General features: G+C 37.7%; 1 protein-coding gene across 3 annotated transcripts in view; it reads right to left on the bottom strand.

Annotated features, from left to right (window-relative positions):
* LOC117303002 (EVI5-like protein) overlaps positions 1–20899 on the bottom strand; it is a 46798-nt gene that overhangs the window by 8005 nt on the left and 17894 nt on the right. For 2 of the 3 annotated variants that reach the window (XM_033787026.1, XM_033787027.1), the window contains exons 9-12: positions 20404–20501; positions 19730–19790; positions 18902–19126; positions 6328–6381 (exon numbers count right to left, since the gene is read on the bottom strand). In XM_033787026.1, coding sequence (XP_033642917.1) covers positions 6328–6381; positions 18902–19126; positions 19730–19790; positions 20404–20501 — 438 coding nt within the window. The remainder of the gene's footprint in view (positions 1–6327; positions 6382–18901; positions 19127–19729; positions 19791–20403; positions 20502–20899) is intronic. The other variant, XM_033787028.1, reaches the window with a different exon arrangement.

Genomic DNA, 20899 nt, shown 5'->3' with positions numbered 1-20899 from the left:
AATAAAATGATAACAGTAGGCCTACATGTATTTGTTCCCACTATGTAAAGCCTCTATAACTGAACATAAAATAAGACAGCGAACTAAAATCCTGACCCCACAATGACCTCAAAACAAAATCTACCTTTGAAGAAGTACACTAGATATCTATATACGCTGCAGGCACAAACCTGTTTTTATTTTTACACTCAAGCTTGCGGTACAGGATCCAACTGTCACCATAACCCCTTTCAAAACCTCTGAATCAATATAGAGTACCTGCATGACAGGCTCCCAGACGCAGCTGATCAAATTTCAGATATTTCTTTTTATTGGTCGGCAGGTCACATTGAAGAGGAAGGTATTTCAAGAATATATTTCAATGTCTAGAGTTGTATAAATTGTTTGTTTGAAACTGGATATTCTTTAGGGAAAGCAGCTTACAGAATACAGCTGGCAAACCCCCCCCCCCCCCAAAAAAAAAAACCCAGGGCAATAGCAAAGACATGGGTGTGATAAGCTGTTGAAAGAAACCCGGAACTTTGAGCGCAAAGCGTGAATCTTGAGAGTTTGAAGCCTGCTCACATACATTCTTTTTGGTTTTAAGACCTACTCTGCAATCTAGGGTGTTCCAAAAGATTTTATCCTCATGTTTTTTATGAATTTGATCGCAATTAAAAAGACAAATAAAAAAATATTTACTTATTTTTTATTTTATTTTTAATAATGTTTTTTTTTTTTTTTTTTGGGGGGGGGGGGTGTTTATAAAAAACCTAGATTTCCCAATTAAGTATGGGAGAAATCACATCACTGAAAGACGAAACACATGTTGCCTTTGGTAAATGTTTGTAAGGTCATAGACTATCTTGAATGAATGGCATGCATTCCTATAGCTTTGATTGCACATTCCAGCCCTGCGTCTGTACTGGGTTACATTGGTCTGCGCTAGATTTCTTATCATCTGTTGTGTCTCCTTTCTTCAAGACGTGATAGCAAGTAAGATAGAGGTAATTTCCTTGGCAACCATGGGGGTCGGATACATAAAGGTAGGGTCATTGATTCGTTAATACGTTAAACATTAATGTGGATGGAACTAAATTTGTGGGAGTCACTGCAGCTGTTGATAGTATGAGTAGTCGAGTATGGATTCCCTTTGAAGTGATTTGGTTCTGGTATAAATTAAAAAAAAGTTAAACGATTAATAAATAAATAAATAAATAAAAATGAAATAAATAAATAAGTAAAATAAATAAATAAATAAAATAAATATCTAAATGTTAAATAAAATAAAATAAAAATATATAGGACATAGGCCCTGAATAAAGAAAAAATACGTAACAAAAAGTAACATTAAATAAATGATTAAAATAAAAATATTAAACCAAAACAGCGAAGTTCTCTCTTTAAACTATGAATTCCCCCCTAAAACCCGGTTTCAACAAACCAAAAATTCCCTCCAAACAGTGCAACAATAAGTGAGTTTTACATGTACAGGATAACCAAATCAGTAATGGCTTTACGCCTTCTTAGAACAGAATCTGACAAACTAAAAGAGGCAAGAAAAAAGGAGAAAAAAACTCCACACGTCTCAAGGTTAAATGAATCCAGCTGCTGCACTCAGCCATGATCCCCCTAGTGAGCAAAGAAAATCCTCAAAAGGTTTTTTCTCTTTGGCAGTCCTGTTTTTTTTTTCATTTTCTACAAAGACTTGGCTGTTTATTCTACCCCGGATGTCTATTTTTAAGTGGATGTGTTGCAGACTGAAGTGTAAAGGGAATTGTAACATTTATAGGTTGGAATTGAATAACATCATATGATAGCTAAGGAGTGCAGTCTGAAATTCACACTGTGGAATAATTAGTGGAAGAAGTACATCCCGTAAATAAAATAGATACGCATAGTACATCAGGGTTTGGGTTTAAATATTTTTCTTGGAAATTCCACAAGACCACAGGACTTGTTTCTCAATTATCTTTTACTTGACCAGACTTTTTTTCAAGGAGCAGGGCTCAATTTTATAGAGCTGCTTAAGCCCAAGAAGCTAAGCTAAGCACAACCATACTATGCTTACCAGAATAAGGCTTTCAGCCAAACCACCATGTCATAGTGTACCATTTGTGACTTGTGTCCTGCTCATTTCTGCTAAGCAGAAAACTGCTAAGCAGAAAGTTGTTAAGCCATATTTTCTGTTTAAGCAGTTCTATGAAACTGGACCAAGAATTGAAATAAGAACGGACTCTCCACACAGTTTAAACATTTTAAACAAGCACTACTCATTTGTCTTAAGTTGTTATTCATAGGTTAAGAAAGGATTTTGGGACTTTTTAATTAGATTAGACCAGATAATATTTAATTTGGTTTACTGCTACTTATATACAAGTAGGCCTTTACAAGATAAATTGCATTGGCTCTCCCGCTTTAAAATACATCAAAATGTAATAAAAATTTAATTAAGATATTCATAACCTTGAATTTTCCTGAATCTTCCCAGGGTAAAATCAAATTGATAATCAGATTAATGAAGGAAGAACAACACGCTTGTTGACGAGCAAAGAAAACCCGTTTTGAGTTTGCCAGGAAGTGCCTGGTATTAGCACTGAACGCCACATAGTAAGTTAATCTAAATAAAATTGATAACAATGTGAAAATAGGTTAAACAACATCCATATAAATTATGCTGAATGCGTGTTAGTCACACAAAAAAAGCCAAGATGAAGAAGACTACGATAATGAAGACGACTTGATAACACATGTATGGGTGGAGAATCAACGCACCGTGAAAACTGCCCGGTTAAAAAAAAAAAGCAACATGTGACAAGAAATGAATAGCAAACAGGATGAGTAAGACGATGATGAACAATGAACACCGGTTACTATGGATACGGGTTTATTATTATGCATTCAGCGGGGGGGGATGTCTGCACGGGTTGTCTGCACTGCTGTGGAAGCCACCACGAAGACGATGGAGGCACGTATCAAACCTGTTCAATACAATTAGTGGATACATGTTGTTTATTAACACTCTATGATTATTATGACCAGCAGTATGATAATGGCACTGGCATGGAGCTTAATCTAGTACCAAGGCTACTTCTCATTCAAGCATTACATTTCCACTTGCACTTTTATTAGGTGAGGTTTGTGGGTAGCACCATGTGACGATCTCTTTTGAGGGACAACTTAAATGATAAACTTGCTGGATGCATTTTCTACTTGCAGCTCATCTGTAGAGCTAAATTGAGTGAACATGCTTCGTTAACAATATATTTGCATAACACTATACAGATTCCCAACAACTGGATTGAGACATTTTGACCAGGGCCCAATGTCATAGAGCTGCTAAGCACAAAAATTTGCTGAGCATGAAATTGTTTGCCTTGATAAAAACAGGATTACCAACCAAACTTCCACGTGATTTTCAGGATAAGCAAACAACAGCTGAATACCTGTAACAAGCAATATGCAACAAATGGCAATTTGATTGGTAATCCTGTTTTTATCAAGGAAGAAACTTTGTGCTAAGCAAATTTTTGTGCTAAGCAGCTCTATGAAATTGGGCCCCGAACTTTGCACCAATGTACCAAATCAAACAGAAAGAATCAAAAGTACAATGTACTTTAAACGGTTGTGCAAAACGGCGCAATTATTAGTAATTTCCTGTAGTGTTTACTTAACTGCTAATGATTACCTTACAGGGTTTGCCCTCTAACTGTTCAAGTGACTGGCCAGCAGGACAAGTAAGCTGTGTACATTTAGATGCTTGATTTTGAGACCTCAAATTCTAAATCTGAGGTCTCAAAATCAAATTCATGGAAAATTACTTCTTTCTCAAAAACTAAGTTACTTCAGAGGGAGCCGTTTCTCAAAATGTTTTATACTATCAACCTCTCACCATTACTCATTACCAAGTAAGGTTTTATGCTAATAAGTATTTTGAGTAGTTACCAATAGTGTCCACTGCCTTTAACTGGCATTTGGGCAGAAGACCCAAACCCAGTGATAATGTGGGAGAGCAAAAGTGCACAAGGCAACCATCTTCTGAATCCTGCACAGGGAATTTGAATGCAATTAGGTTTTAGGGTTCGATTTTAGACTGGTTAACACTAAGTGTAACTTGATTAAACATGATGTGACAATTTAAAGAATTAACGTCAGCTCTTAAATAATCAAGATTGAAATCTAATTAGACGATTGAATTAACTCTGATTAAGGGAAGATTCTTTGTGTTGATTCCCGACCATTGTAACCCAAATCCTTTTAGATTAAGCTTCGGCGCTTCAAAGGAAAATAATTAAAACGATGAGGTTTGATTCTGGATGAGATGTCCGCCGTGTTAGATGAAATCTTTGTGGTCAAATTTTATTAAAAGTATACAGGATTTAGTAGCAGTGTTCTCCCCAAGACTTGACAAACCTATGGGGCTTTTCATACCTTACAGAGATCCTTTCTTAAGATGAGCTAACTGTGAAACACATGTGGGACATTTCTAAGTAGTGTTCTGTAAGCCTGCTTGCTCTTAGTCTTGGCCCAAGACTTTAGTGATCAATAGTGGATAGTGTACTGCGCTCGTTGTAAACAATTATACAGTGCGCCCTCTTATGGCTTGACTGTCTCTCACTGTCCAGTCAAGTTGGTTAAGAGGGTGCGCTATAACGAGTTATAACCAGCGCAGTATCTGAGCAGTACACTACCCACTATCGATCACTGACGTCTTGGGTCAAGACTAGCAAGCTCTCTGTGGGGTTAAATTGATGTGTGATAAATCAGGTGCTATACTAAACGCTTACAGTGCAAGGGGGTCAAGTTGGGTCAGTATGGTATGATCATAGAGAAAGGACATGATAGACTCATAACAAGACTCAAACTAGTGTTTTGGTTTCACTTTTGGTGCACACACACAAGACCCTTGACACTAAGTACAAAACTAACTCTACATGAAGTTAAAGGCAGTGGACACTATTGGTAATTGTCAAAGACTAGCCTTCATAACTGGTGTATCTCAACATATGCATAAAATAACTATCCTGTGAAAATTTGAGCTCAATCGGTCATCAAAGTTGCGAGATAATAATGAAAGAAAAAACACCCTTGTCACGAAGTTGTGTGTGTTTAGATGGTTGACTTCAAGACCTCAAGTTCTAAATCAGAGGTCTCGAAATCAAATTCGTGGAAAATTACTTCTTTCTCAAAAACTATGCCACTTCAGAGGGAGCTGTTTCTCACATTGTTTTATACCATCAACCTCTCCCCATTGCTTGTCACCAAGAAAGGTTTTATGCTAATAATTATTTTGAGTAATTACCAATAGTGTCGACTGCCTTTAACAGAACATTTATCTCTTTACAATACACAAAGGACCTTGGAAAGTGCTGACTGGTTACAAAAAGGGTGTTAGGGATGGATGAGGTGAAAATGTTATTCAACAATGAATAGGTAGAAACCATTGGAATGGGTTGATAGCTATATGTGCTCACACTGACATTCATGTAAGTACGTGTATGGCATGGTTCACTCATTCAGGTGAAAGTTTCATCAAAACTAAATAGATTTAGATTTTGTTCCCGGAACATCTTCAAGGAAGATACTTCAAAACTAATGATCTCGACAAAATGTGTACAGCAAGATCAGGTCATCTCAATGCAGGGACATTCTTAAAATAATATCAATATCAAAGCCGTACTATTAAAATGAAAATTAATCTTCTAGCATTCACAAAAGTTGGAGTTAAATAATTTGATGAGAAGCTGTGACGTCAATTTTGCCGCAGCTTTCTTCGTTTGAAGAATCAATGAACAGGGACCTGAAATGCTCACATAATTTTAATCCGCTTCTTTGAAATCACAGGAAAACACAGCCTTTTATTTGTATACAAATACCCCAAAACATATATTTGCATTTGTGAAATTTTACACACCAAATTTTGGACTGAACCATACAACACAAACTGGTTATTTCACACAATTCTCTAAGAACTACATATGAGGTTCATGTGAGACGATAGCCCAACAAACCTCATAGGTATGGGAGTAATCCAACACTTACAAAGTGCAGCTACAAATGACTGTTAACACTCAGTACCACAATATTAACAGTGATTATTTGTTGTTATTGTTAATAAAGTAAACACACCAAAAACCATGAGGTACAGTACACAAGCATACAATGTAGCTGAACAAACCTCATACAGTTTCAAGCAGTAATTTAACACCAAACTTCTTCACTGACAAAACACAGTGCAGTTACAAACATGTTAACCAAAAAATGAAACTACAAATTCACAGTGACTACTTGTTGTTAGAACACACCACAACCATGATGAAGGTGTACACACCACACAGCGTGAATTACCTTTCGCATAAACTCCTTCACTATCGCCTGAGCCCGTTGAATTTTATCCATCGTCTGTTCATCAGGAATACAAACATTATTTATAAAAAATAAAGTAGCAAATCAAATGTCACAAGTTAGTATTGGACAAAGTCGGCGATTTGCACAAATCAGGAACTCCCAATCCTTTCAGCGATTGCAGGAATCAGAAACACAAAGTCCTGCCAGAGGTGGTACTAAACAGTGTGTGGTATTTATTAGGGAGTTTTGGTGACAGAAGGTTATTGGCCTTGATCTTTTACACTGTGAATCCGTTCAGGCGTTTGAGTGATGTACTATAACTGACAGTGTGGAACCAAGCTGTGTAATATGGCACAAAAGTCAGATCGGCCTTGCGAAGAATGAAGAAAAACACGCTGCTGCCCTATTGGCTAAAGATCCGGTGAAACATTTTATTTAATTTTTTTTAGAACATACAGTTACTCCGATATCATGAAGATTTCAAAACAAAGTTTCCGTATGATTTGTAAGATCAGTCATTTAAAATATCCCTGTGATTCTTTGAGAGAAAATCCAGAAGTGAAAGATGATTTCTCGGAAGTACTTGAGGGAAGAAGACGACTATCACGCCATTCCACAGAAGCTTCTATAAACACAACTAATTACGCTGAATTATGCTGAGTTCCACATGCAGAAATAATCCCAGACAGGGTAAATACACTCATGTAGATCTTTAGTTCAAGTGCATGTACAATGATGAAACTGGTACATGTACAAGCATTACAGTCCAAATATCGCTGTGAATAAATTCCTGCAAAATCAAACTCCAGTCAAAGTAGCAGGCTTTTATGCCGAACCGTCACATTCCACATGGAGACACAACACCCCCACCGTCAAGGTTGGCTTCCAGTCTGCCTAAAGTGTTCACAAACTGCACCCCACCAGGTTCTCAAGTCTCAACACAAAAATGGGCCCCGGAATTCAAAAGACTTTCACCAGCCCCACTCTCCCTACACAGCTCATGGACAACACCTTCTTCAAAATCTATTTTTGAGGGAACCCGAGTGGTGAGGTTTTAAAGGATTAGCACATGCCACTGCGATCACTAAACCATTCAGGTTTGGAACGACTGGTCCCCAATGCTGTAATGACATTATACACCACAGGGGTATACAGCGCTGTAGTGAGAGAGTGTCACACGATTCATGCATATGTATGCTGTGGCCGGTGATATACCTGGCCGGGTACATTGTGAGAGGGGTTGTCTGGCACTGGAGAGAGTGTGTTCCAGATCTCATGCCAAGAAAAAAAATTGTTTCTTGTCTGTTTGGCTTGGTCGGCCGTATAAAATGTGCGATACTGTGTGCGATTTTAATATTTGTTTTACTTTGTCCACATGTTATCCAGTATTGCTCCTTTGTTTACTGTGCATAACGGTTTTCTTATCGTTATTTTTAATACTCCCGAATACACACATTAAATACTCAAATACTAAAGTTTGACCCTCAAGTGTCAAAGTCATGTTACTTTGCCAGTTTCCAAAGAATTCATCTTCTACTTCAGTTAACTCAAATGCAGGACAACCATTAGGCTAACAAATTTTTTAAACATAAACAATTTAACAAAAATAACAACTTAAGTGAACAACAACAAAAATGTAAACAGAAGTTTTCCACTAAGACCATCTTTATATCATGTAAGTTATGTGTGAATCTTGAAATGTTTACCAATAAAAATAAATATTGTGCACGCCCTTTGAATCATGTTGAACATTGACTGATGAAATTGCAACTGTTAAAAGTCCCTCCTGTGAAGTTCAAGAGATTCAAGGCTTCGGCATGTTTAGTGTTATTACAAACATATGTACCATCTGTTGTGGAAATGTTTGATTAAAACCTCTGGAGCGTGTTTTCCAGGGGGCTTACGGCTGGGGTAATAAAAGGGGTACTACCTTCTTTGTTGCGTTTATTTAATTGTAGGAAAGGGAGGACTAGTAAAAGTCTTACTTTCTGGAGTGCTTAAGAAATTAGCTTAGAAGAATTGTCAGACTTGATTCAAACTCAACATTTGTGAACAGTTTCTCAGGCTGGCTGATGTATTAACACAGAGCAAGCTTTTAATCTAAAAAAAATAAATAAGAACCAGGGTTAACCTTTTTAATCGGGAGGTCGAGGTGCACAATAATTTCTGTTGTAATGGTTTTGCGCTGATATCTCAAAACCATCCACTTTTTGAAATGCAATTTTCACAGCTTATTTCAATTGTATTTTTTTATATAAATAACTACAAAAAACATATGATAACAAACAAATGGTTTAAAAAAACTAAAGATTTACTTGCCTTAAAAGCAAAAATAGGGAAAAAATTCATTAAAAAAATGATGAAAAAAAAAAAAAAAAATGCTGGATGCCTCTCAGTATAAACACAAACATTTTTCCTGATGGCCAATGCAAACTGCTGCGAGGCAAGGCATGACGAGCGAATGCATGAAACTGGTCACCGTGCTTTTAAGATGAAGTCTTTGAGGGGTTTGAGCCCAGACAGACAGACGCTGAATTTGATTACCGTTGACAACAGGTCAATAATAAGGTTGTGATGATGAGACTGGACTACTTTCTCATCTTTAAATAATATTATGGATTTTCATTTTTGGATAGAATAATAATTGCATTATAGTCTGTTTCTGCTAAAAGTTCTGAAATCTTCTTCTATGATATTTTGTTCTTTGGGGAAAAAGTGAGAATATTTTTAAGGGCTGTACATGTGTACACATTGTGTAGGCTCTAGTAGACTTGTCAGACTAATCAATAGAATTATTTCAGATTTTTCAGGGAAAAAGAAAATCGGAAATCAGATCAAAGTAGGAAGAATATTGTGCCTGAAAATCCAACAAAAATCTTTCTTTAAAAAAAGGAGATATTTCAGGCTATTAAATCACAATTTGCATTAGCAAACAAAAATCAACAGACAGATTAAAGGCAATAGACACAATTGGTTATTGTCAAAGACTAGCCTTCACAGTTGGTGTATGTCAACATATATGCATAAAATAACAAACCTGTGAAAATTTGAGCTCAATCTGTCATCGAACTTGCAAGATAATAATGAAAGAAAAAAAAACACCCTTGTCACACGAAGTTGTGTGCTTTTAGATGGTTGATTTTGAGACCTAAAGTTCTAAACCTGAGGTCTTGAAATCAAATTTGTGGAAAATGACATCTTTCTCGAAAACTTCATTACTTCAGAGGGAGCCGTTTCTCACAGTGTTTTATACCATCAACCTCTCCCCATTACTCGTCACCAAGAAAGGTTTTATGCTAACAATTATTTTGAGTAATTACCAATAGTGTCCACTGCCTTTAAGGTTGGGAGAATATCATGCTGGAAAATCCAAGAAAATTTGTCTTAAAAGAAGAAGAAGCAAAAAACAATTTCTTTGTGGTAATTGATGTTATTATTGGCTGCATCTTAAAAACAACCCAAAGAATATTCTTAAATTATTGTCAAGAATATCTTAGTCCAGACACTGATATAATTAATTTCAGACTAAAATTTAAAAATCTGCTTCAGAGTGTCAGTTATTGAGAGGCTTTTGGACAGGAAAGATATCGAACCAGTATTAAATAAATAAATCTTTCCTTAGCTGAAGAGGTTGACTTGGGGCCGGGATAAAACGTTACGTAACAAAAATCAATGTTTGGTTTAGCTCTTATGCGTGTGCAATTAACTCTAATTGACTTGATTCATTATGCATAAACACAGCAGGTGGTAGAATTCATTATGAATTGTCGGTATATATACCCCATATGCTCAAGGGACTTCAACGAACTGGTTACATATTAATTACCTTGTGGTGTAATTGGTACAGTGGACATATTAAATGTACAATGTGTTTAAACGCATCAGTGCATACCAAGGCTCCATTTCATTGAGATAAAGTAGAGAATGTTTATTTTACAATTTCTTGCTGAGCAAACAAAAAATGAGCAGGAAGCCAGCCGCAGATCGGTATTATGTGACATGGTATTTTGGCTGGTAGCCTTATGCTAGTAAGCATAATTTTGTTGTGCTTAGCCTGGGAATGATACTTCTTGGAGGCAATGGAGGCAATTGACTGTGTTACCCCCTGGTCATTGCCTTGGTGCCCTTTGAAATGTTCCAATAAAAATGTATAATTTCTTCATAGAGGATGTCCTTTTACCAAGGAGAAAATGCCTTGTTGCCCTTGCCCTTTAAGAAACCGCAGCTCTATGAAATTGGGTCAATCACAGACCCATTAAGATAGAGAAAATTGTGCAGAGCAATTTTGTTTTACTATGCGAACAGCAGCAGGGTAACAGTCAACTCATTTCTGCCCATTGACTTAGCTTTTCCAATGGACGTGCCCTTTGAAAAATGGCCTTGTCCTCTCAAAGGTGAAATTCCAGGCCTAAAGACCTTGTACTGCGTAATTAAACTTAATGGGAAGGTACACGCTTGGTAATTACTCAAAACAAATATTAACTTAAAAACTTGGTAACGAGCATTGGAGAGCTGTTGATAGTATAAAACATTGTGGGAAACGGCTCCCCCTGAAGTAACGTAGTTTTTTAGAAAGAGGTAATTTCTCACTAAAATAATAAAAGACTTCTAGCAAGACTCTTTTATTCCTATCTGAAAGCACACAAATTCGTCCATCAAGGGTGTTTTTTCTTTCATAATTCCACGACCAATTGAGCCCAACGTTTCACATGCTTGTTATTTTATGCTTATGGGATACAACAAGTGAGAACACTGGTCTTTGACAATTACCAAACGAGTGCAGGCCTTTAAAGTAATGTTACAGATGAATAATCAGCTAAAAAAATGCAAGGTAAAAAAATGTGCTATCAAAATCAAACCCTCTGCTGTGATTTTTGGGAAATGCACAAACAATTTTTCTTTACTGCAGCATCTCTTTTCATCTTCAGCCCTTTTAGTGTTACAGAGACCTTAGCGACAGTCGAGCTATATTAATCCGTACTCAATCAGCAAACACAGTGGGCTAATCTCCCCATGTGCAGCCAATCGCAAATGCCAAGGTGAAAAGCCATCCCTTCTCTCTCCCTGACGACAACCAATCAAAACACGGCAAGACGGAGATGACATCACAGTCAACCAATCAGAACACAGCAAGAAGGGGATGACATCACAGTCAACCAATCAGATGCAATGTTTGACAGAAGAGAGGAATGACATCATTGGCTTAAAATAGTATTGATCATCTTTAATGTAGTCTGCTCTCTCTGCAGTGTGCATGATTAGTTGATGGGGGCGAAATGCTTGAGCGTGAGGCCAGGTGTTTTTCCGATCATTGTGGCTACAATTTGTCCACTTATGAGCAGCAGACCTATAAAGTTACATCTTGAGGCCAATTTCATAAGCAGATATAATATGCTTACGGAGGAGTGCCCATTAGCAGAATTGCAATTTTGTAACAGCGACTTCTTACTGTAAGCAAAGCCAGACTTGCTAACTTGGTCATTCTGGTAAGCGGGTGACTGGCGCAAAAACGTTAAAACCTGGATTGTGAACCTGCACTTCTAGAAAGTTTGTGAAAATACACTTTTGCTTACTTATAGTAAGCACACAAAATTACTTATTTGTAAACAGACTTATGCAATTAGGCACTGCTAATAAAACACCTGCTTAATTTCAAAGTCATAAATCTTAAAGCAGTTCATCAAACATAAATACTTGCTTAGCACATTTAAGCAGGGCACCAGCCACATGCAGGCCATGTTTAATTTCAAAGTCATAAATCTTAAAACAGTTCATCAAACATAAATACTTGCTTAGCACATTTAAGCAGGGCACCAGCCACATGCAGGCCATGTGCAGTACATGAACTCAGTGACATTCTGGGTGGTCGCCTGTTTTCTGCTAAGCAAGATTTGTCAGTGCTTAGCAGCTTTGATATAATTTATCAAATTGCACCCGAGTCAACCTTCAGTGCTGGTTGGTTTCAAGGATTGCCAACCAATTTGTAGGGCTGTTTTATACAGTCACATTGCTCTGGGCAGTTCCACTGAGAAGACCGTAAAGCCAGCGTTGATTACACAGCGATTGGTTTTTGTCCGAGTCAAATAAACAAGATTGTATTTCCATGTACTTGTATCAAAAGCAATGACATCATCGGCCAGAAAAAGGTCAAAACAGTCGGAGCCTATCTTCTGGCTTATTAAGTGTGTGGAATAGACAGATTGACACATATTTGGTTACAAACTCATGACATGTACAAATGTATAAGACAGGAACAAATAAAAATCTCTCCACGCCAATTTTCCACAACTCAACGGCCTCCTCTTCAATTTCAACATCTCGCATTATGCCAAAAAATGGCTTCCTTATTGGGAAGTACAAGCACAATGTACTTCCCTAAGAATGTTTCAATCCTACAATAAGACGAACATTTGAATTTTCGTTTGGAAAAGATAGTCGCGCTTTTGAGATATCATTGAAAATCTAGAGTGAAATCCGCCGGAAGAAAATTGCCTAATAGGAACAAATAATCTTTAAAGCATTACCGATAACGCTTCTTGTATTCAAAATTTTAGGGATAAAAAATGATATATTTTACCACAGCCGCATTTCTACGCTTTGCATTATTACACTATCATCATCATCATCATCTTCATCATCATAAATTTATCTATCGTAAGCTTCTGTAATTCTTACCAATCAAGTTTTTATTGACGTTAATTTTCATAAGAGTCATATACCGGTACAGACCCTTCAAAGTGCATTACACAACACAAGGGACCTACGGCTTTACGTCTCATCAGAAGCAATCTAAGATGCTGGGCAGGTTGGCTTCTCATTAATTGATTTTGCAAGGAAGGGGTTGGGGGGAGGGGTAATAATAATATAATATCAAAGTCTTATATAGCGCACGTATCTACCAAACAAGGTACTCAAGGCGCTGAGTATATACAAACTTTCAGAAAGATAGGTTATTGCAGTGATCAATTCTGAGTTTACAAGGTGCTACGGCGCATACAGCCACAGCCACAGCCAGGAACACCGGGGCGTACCCCTTCTAGTTTTGATATATACACTGGGTTCTTTTACATGCGTTACACAACACATGGGACCAAGGACTTTACGTCCCATCCGGAGGAAGAAGCAATGGTTAAGTGTCTTGCTTAAGGACACAAGTCAGTGTCACGGCTGGGGATTCGAACCCACACGCTGCTGATCAGAACACCAGAGTTTGAATTCAGTGCTCTTAACCGCTCGGCCAAGATACTTTGGGGGAGGCCACGACACTTTGGGAGAAATAGACCTGACAAGGCATGATACTCCACGGAGGCAACAAAGGTGATTGCCTCCATGCCCTTTGGTCATTGCCTTGGTGCCCTTGAAATGCTCCAGTAGGAATTTACAATTTCCTCATAGGGCGCCCTTTACCCAGGCCCTTGCCCTTTCTAAAACGAAGAATACAGGTCTGCTTTTAAAGACTGATTGATTTTGCAGGGGGGGGGGTAGACCTGACCTTCATTATAAAACCAACAGCTTCTCTGGACGAATCTTGGGTGGTAAAGCTTTGATCAAGTTTTCAAGATGAGCAGCGCCAGTCTATTGAATGTGACAGCGCGAAACCTGAAGCTTCTTATTTTACATTTTTCTTTCTCGGGTCAGACGGATTAATTTATAATTTGTTTTTTAAACAGTCTGGCATCATGCGTCAGTGGATATTCACTGGATACTTCATCGGATCAAAATCTTAATTAATTTTTGTTGTCTCCAGGTTTTGAGACTGTTATTGTTATTTGTTATGTTTTGTTGGAGGGGGAGAGAACACAAAGTATCAGGGCCCAATTTCATAAATTTGCTTAGCATGCAATGTTCTCCTTGATAAAAACAAAATTACCAACTGAATTTAAATTTGTTACATATTGCTTGTTACTGGTATTCAGCTGTTATTCGTTTATCCTGAAAATTACGTGGAAATTTGGTTAGTAATCATGTTTTTATTAAGAAAGAAATTTCATGCTAAGCAAATTTTTGTGCTTACAGGCTTTATGAAATTGGGCCCTGGACCTAGGAGCTGATTGATCTTATACAGAGTTTAGAATCTGGCTAGACTCTTCTATTAAAGAAATATTTCTGTTTTTTGTTTACAGAAATTTCTTTTAATTTGCACGGGTTTTGGGATGCGGTTGGCTCAGTGGTTTCTCTTCCTGCTGGTTGCCCTCTTTGGATTTTGGATTTGGTTTTCAGTCCCTCGCTGATTGATATATTTTTGGTAAATGAAACCAAGAATTCTGTAAACAACTAAAAATGCGCGGAACTTACTACTAAAATTCCCTTCAGAAGGGCAAAGCAGTTATGGTATAGCATCTTGCTCAAGGATACAAGTGCCACAACTGGGAATCGAAAACACACTCTTCTGAGCAGAAAACAACAGTGCTCCAATCCAGTGGTCTAAACCACTCTTGATAAAAAAAATCTGACGACAAAACGAGTTCCATGATAAGAATTCCCTTAACCAGGGGAAAAGTTTCCCATCATTCCTGAAAATGTACCGATCAGATTACTGAACACTTTTACGCCGAGATCGTCCCTGATTGCAACATGCGATCTCGGGGCTACAGACAGTGCTTAATTTGACACGAACGAGCGGTTCTAAGCCGGAGGATTTCTGTCACATTTTCATTAATTTCAGGGCATTACAGCTGGGACATGATCGGTGTGGAATAATAAACTTGAAACAGGTGATGAGGTCTTTTAGGATAAGGGGCTGCATTGATGGAGCATGAAACATGGTTACTAAAGGGGATGGTTGAAGCAAAAATGTTGAAAGCAACTTCTGTAGCCAAACGTCCGGCACTATTTGAAGCATAGTATGCCTTTGGTTTTTGGAAATGTTTTGGGGGGGTTTGCAACTTTGTAACTGTTATTTTCTCTCTGCATAATGTGCGCTTACTGTTTATTTGTTCGTTATTGTATGCCTATGTGGTTTAAGGGTTTTCTGTATTTTTTGTAATTTTTGTAATTTTTTATATTTTTAGACTCGCAAGCCAAAGTGAATTTCACTGTACAAATGTATATGTATTTATATGTGTGACAATAAACAATTGAATAAAATTGAATTTAAATTGGTATAATCCTTTATATTTGTAGATATATACAAAGAAACTAGCTTTTATAAATTTCATTTCAAAAAGGTGCTATTAATTTTGAATTAAAAATATATCACAAATCTGGAGTGATTTTGTTCGCGCTAGAAAATAATCCGTGATTGGAATGCACAATCTGAGAATTATTTATGCAGAATGTAGGCTATAAAACTAGCATGTAAAAACTTCATCTCAAAAAAATCCGGAGTAAATATGTCCACGCAGGAAGAATAATCCTTAATAGGTATACACAATCTGATCATATTACAATTCTGAGAATGTGTGCCTACAAATGTGTGTACTATGTGGGTGTGTGGTCGCCATTTAAGACACAGTACAAAAATGAAGACTATTCTTGTTTCTTTTTTATATTCCTCAAAGAAAAGACGCCCCCTTAAGACTCTACAGCCCCCTTGAGGTCCAAAGGCCTTCACCGAAAGGCAGATTTTTTCACAATAAGATGTTTATTTCAAACCATCTCGCACATAATATGCGCATGGATTCCAGAACTGTATCAACACTTCAGTTTCTTGTCAACAACCGGGTTCTCTAAGGAGGAAACGAGATGAATTCCTACATGGCCCGACGGTAACGAGTAACCACTTAGTGTTCCCTCACACTGAGACTCTCTGCTTTCGCCTCCAGGGGCTACGAACTCCAAGACATTTTCCAATTTCTCCATGTAGGTCGAAGAAGAAGAAAAACACTTGAAGCAGTGTGAGCAGTTCTCGGGAAACACAAGACAATAGTAGAGAGGTTTGAAAAAGTCTACGGCTATAAAAATGCGTAAACACTCCTATGTGTCCATGAGATCAAGGAGCTCTAAAAAATTCTGAAAAAACAATTCTGCGGATGGGAACGGAATTTTTTTCTTCAGAATATCGACCCAAAGTGGCTCAAGGTTTAGTCATTGTACTGTTACTCACTTCATATTGCTAATTTGTTTCAGTGTCATTACCATTAGTCATGTTTACTCTTTGCTTTTATTGAACAACTACAAATTGCCTTAAAGGCAGTGGACACTATTGGTAATTGTCAAAGACTAGCCTTCACAGTTGGTGCATCTCAACATATGCATAAAATAACAAACCTGTGAAAATTTGAGCTCAATCGGTCATCGAAGTTGCGAGATAATAATGAAAGAAAAAAACACCCCTGTCACAGGAAGTTGTGTGCGTTTAGATGGTTGATTTCGAGACCGCAAATTCTAAATCTGAGGTCTCAAAAACAAATTCGTGGAAAATTGCTTCTTTTTCGCAAACTATGGCACTTCAGAGGGAGCCGATTCTCACAATGTTTTATACCATCAACCTCTCCACATTACTCGTTACCAAGTAAGGTTTTATTCTAATAGTTATTTTGAGTAATTACCAATAGTGTCCACTGCCTTTAACTGCTTCAAAAATAAATGACTATAAAAAAAAATACTTGGTGAGGTCACAGGTTCACTTTCTGCTTGAGTTACTTTGGGGTTGAACAAAGAAAAGTAGAGACAATGCCAACATTAGGGCTAAACAGCTCAGTTGGTAGAGCACCGGCAAGTAAACACTAACACTCTGCCAACACCGTGAGTGCGTTACGTCACCGTTTATACAAAATACAAACTGACTGGTGCCGTCCGTAAAAATTACAATTCACTTGAACATCGTCCCAAGAGTCCTAACTATTTGCATACTGAGGCATTAAATATGGATATTGAATTACGCTCATAACAACTCCGATGATGTTACATATTAAAAGCGATGTTGACCTCTGGACGTTTGCGGAGAAGCAGTCCCAAGGATTTTGCCGCTAATTGATTTTACCGGGCAGGGATGGGATTGACATCAGGTTTTACTCTCCTCTCTTGTGGATGAGAAGATTTCAGATACTAGTCAGGCTGTCTAGTGTTGGTGCTTAAGAAACTTAAATGATGGATGGAATCAATGATGCAATTGTCCGTGAAAACTATGCTTGGGTCTTGCTTGTGTTATTGAATGCAGTGTTAAGAGTAGGATTTTGATATTATTATTCTGTTTTTTAAAGAAAACTACATTTGATGTTTAAAAATATTTTTGTGATACATGTAATTGGCGATTTATTGTCATTGATTATCAAACAATAAAACAAACTTTAAAGAACTTGAACAAGAAACAAAACCTGTTGAAAAAACAGAAGACAAATCAAGACCACATACATTTGAAACGCAGTCGCTAGCAAGTCTTTACTTAAAATGGAGCGTGACTGCCGCATAAAAACTGGTAACATAAATATCATAATGGGATTGAAATGCAACAAACCCTAAAATCCACTACCAAAGATGTAGTAAATATTTTGATGAACTTGTGAATACAGTGATAACAATGTTAAACCAGTCTCCACTTGCCAATGATGTACAAGTATAGCGCCCTCTTGTGTTCAAATCAAAGTGAACCACACTGAATGCAAATTGATTATAATGTAGATGCTACAAATGAATTGTCTATGTATTGCCAATCCCCTAACTTTTAAAGCAATCTCAGAACATTGGTACAACAACAGTATTGTCCAAATGCCCACACTTTGTGTACCACAACTTATATATGAAAATTTAGGGTCAATTGGTCATCAGAGTCGGGAGAAAATAACGGGAAAACCCACCCTTGTTTCCTTTCGCCATGTCATGTCATGTGTTTAAAATAAATCCGTTATTCTCGAATTTGAGAATTTATAATTGATTTAATGTTTTCTCAAAAAGTAAAGCATTGTATGGAAATATGTTTTACGGGAAGTCTTTCATCATTACCTTCTGTAAATCCTGCAAGTTATTTGTAAATCTGTGAACTTTTAATTTTTGTTCTGTTCAGAAAGTGTCCAATGGCTTTAAGTGGTACATGTATATATAGAAGGTATGTTGAAATAATGACAACATTTCCACCTTACGATTCAACCCCCTGGATCACGATCCAGCCATCTTGAATTTCTCCCATTGATATCAATATTACCAAAGGTTGGGAGACCAATTTAGTCTGGTTCCTAATTGCAAAATGATCATAAGCATTTATTCTTGTTATTCGATACGAGGAACAAGACCAACATGGAGACAGCAAGACAAAGGTCTATAGATTCCAAGGAGCTTCTGGGAGAATATCATCAGGGCTAGAGAAGTAGATCAAGAGCTGAATTGCGAAAGACGCGGCTACAACGTGTTCCAGAAGCAGGCATGCAAGGGCGCCTTTGGCTGCCAGCCACATCACCCCATTACGACCACAGAGCACAGCCAAGATCGAAAGTGTTTTATTTTTCCCCCAAGGGAGGAAAACCGGATGTTCTGGAAAACCCTCGTGGCACAGCAGAGAACCAACGCACAACTCAACTCACATATGGCCCCGGCCAGGAATCGAACCGGGGTCACGTTGGTGAGAGGCGAGCGCTTTACGCACACGCCAACCGTGCCACCCACATGACATGTAAAAGTAAGTAAGACCAATACTGACCTTATCTCGTAGATCGCTGATGACCGTCTGAGCGCCCTCTAGCTGCTTAGCGGTCTCCTTATTGTGGTATTTGATAGACTCTAACTCCTTCTTAATCATGTAGCTGTCCTCAGCCTCCTGGGCTCGTTGGAGCTGACCCTGGATCAGTCTGTCTGCTAGAACTTCGTTCTCCTCCTCAAGGACTTGGATTCTCCGCAGGAGGAGTCGGTTTTCCGTTCGCAACCTCTGAAAGAGTGAAACAAAATTTGGCTTGACTTATAGTTTCTTGTATTAACAAAAAGAAGAGAAAATATTAAGGGGCTTTTTTACACTTGGGTTTCCCCGGAGTAGTCAGTTTCCAGTCGTTACTATATTTTTTTTTACTGTTAGTTTTTTCTATATAAAGAATTTTGTGTGGATTAAACCTAGGCTCGGCTTTTAATGTTGGAGAAACATTTACACTAAATGAAGCTTGGAACCAGAGTTGGAGCAAGAGCCTACACCCAATTTTGGAAAAAGCTCATACTGAAGATAGAGGTCTGGATGGCACAAGTATAAACAGCGCCCTCAGTTGATGAATATTTGCCATCTGTATTATTCACAGGAGACAGCCAAAGGACTATGCAAGTCTGATCTGGGCCCAACTTCATCAAGCATCACATAAAATTTCTAGCCCAGTAAAATCTTGCTTAGCAAAAATGTACTACCAGCTAAAAGACCATGTGATCCTTACTAATTGTTACTTAGTAAATACATTTTCTGCTCAACAGATTTCTGACCTTGGGCCCCATTGTGCACAATTTTCACCACAAAGCAAAATTAAACCGACAACAATGTTTTTATTCTTACCCGCATTTCAATTTGATCTTCATTCTCTTTTGTCTTGAAGGCAAGATAATCTTTCTCTAATCTGCGGGGGGAAAAAACAAAGCCATTAATTAATCATTAAAGCTTTCAAACACCAAAACCTGATGTTTAAATCCAGTTTTACTGGCATTAAAAAACTGAGAATATTTCTACTCCGCCCCAAACCGGGATGCCAGTCCACCAAAGATACATGTAACTGCCTGTCTCTACTCCTGCGTGGAGAGAACAATTATGATTAAGTGCCCTGCTTAACGACGCAAGTGTCGCGACTGACCATGGCCCGATTTCATAGAGCTGCTAAGCACAAAAATTTGCTTAGCATGACATTTTTTCCTTGATAAAAACAGGATCAACCAAATTTCCACTTGATTTTCAGGATAAGCAAACAACAGCTGAATACCAGTAACAAGCAATATGGTTAGTAATCCTGTTTTTATCAAGGAAGAAATTTCATGCTAAGCAAATTTTTTGTGCTTAGCAGGTCTATGAAATATGGCCCAGGCCAGGATTTGAAGCTATTTCTATAAACTGATAAACAACATAACTTGAGTCAAAAGGCCAAATCCATCCAACCCACAACACCCCACTTAGTATATTATACAAGTACATGTAGGCCTATTGCACTCCAAATATTATCAGGGAAAATTTCCACTCACTTTTTCATTTTCTTGGTGTTGTACTTAACTTGATAGGCTGTCATCATAAGCACCTCGGGCTCTGCTTCATGGAGTTTGGGCGCAATTTTCTGTAATAACTGAGCAGATTGCAAAACAAACAAAGTGGCTTTGATTATAAGCGAATAGAACCATCAAGGCTATGGATAATGCTGACATTAAGGAAGTGGAAATTTAATTGTTTCGTATAATGCAATCTGTCTGTGTCTGCTACAGTCTATGTGCTGTGTAACAAACTATGATAGGCATTTATGCCGCCTGGCTGCTTGCTTGTGAGAATAAATTGCGTTGTTAATGTTAAAGGTTCTACCTTTTGGTGGTCGTGCCAACCAAAAATAGCTCCACCTGCATACAGCTGTCGATTTGGCAGCAATGACTTTGCTTAAAGGCAGTCTGAAAGTTGTCTTGTTTTTAATAACATTTCCTTGGTGTCAGGAGTCTCTTGTTTGCTTAATATTTGAGCAATAGGTTAACAAAT

The sequence above is a fragment of the Asterias rubens genome, chromosome 19 (genome assembly GCF_902459465.1).
Source record: "Asterias rubens chromosome 19, eAstRub1.3, whole genome shotgun sequence".
NCBI lineage: Eukaryota > Metazoa > Echinodermata > Asteroidea > Forcipulatida > Asteriidae > Asterias > Asterias rubens.
This window is presented reverse-complemented; position numbering and strand designations above follow the sequence as displayed.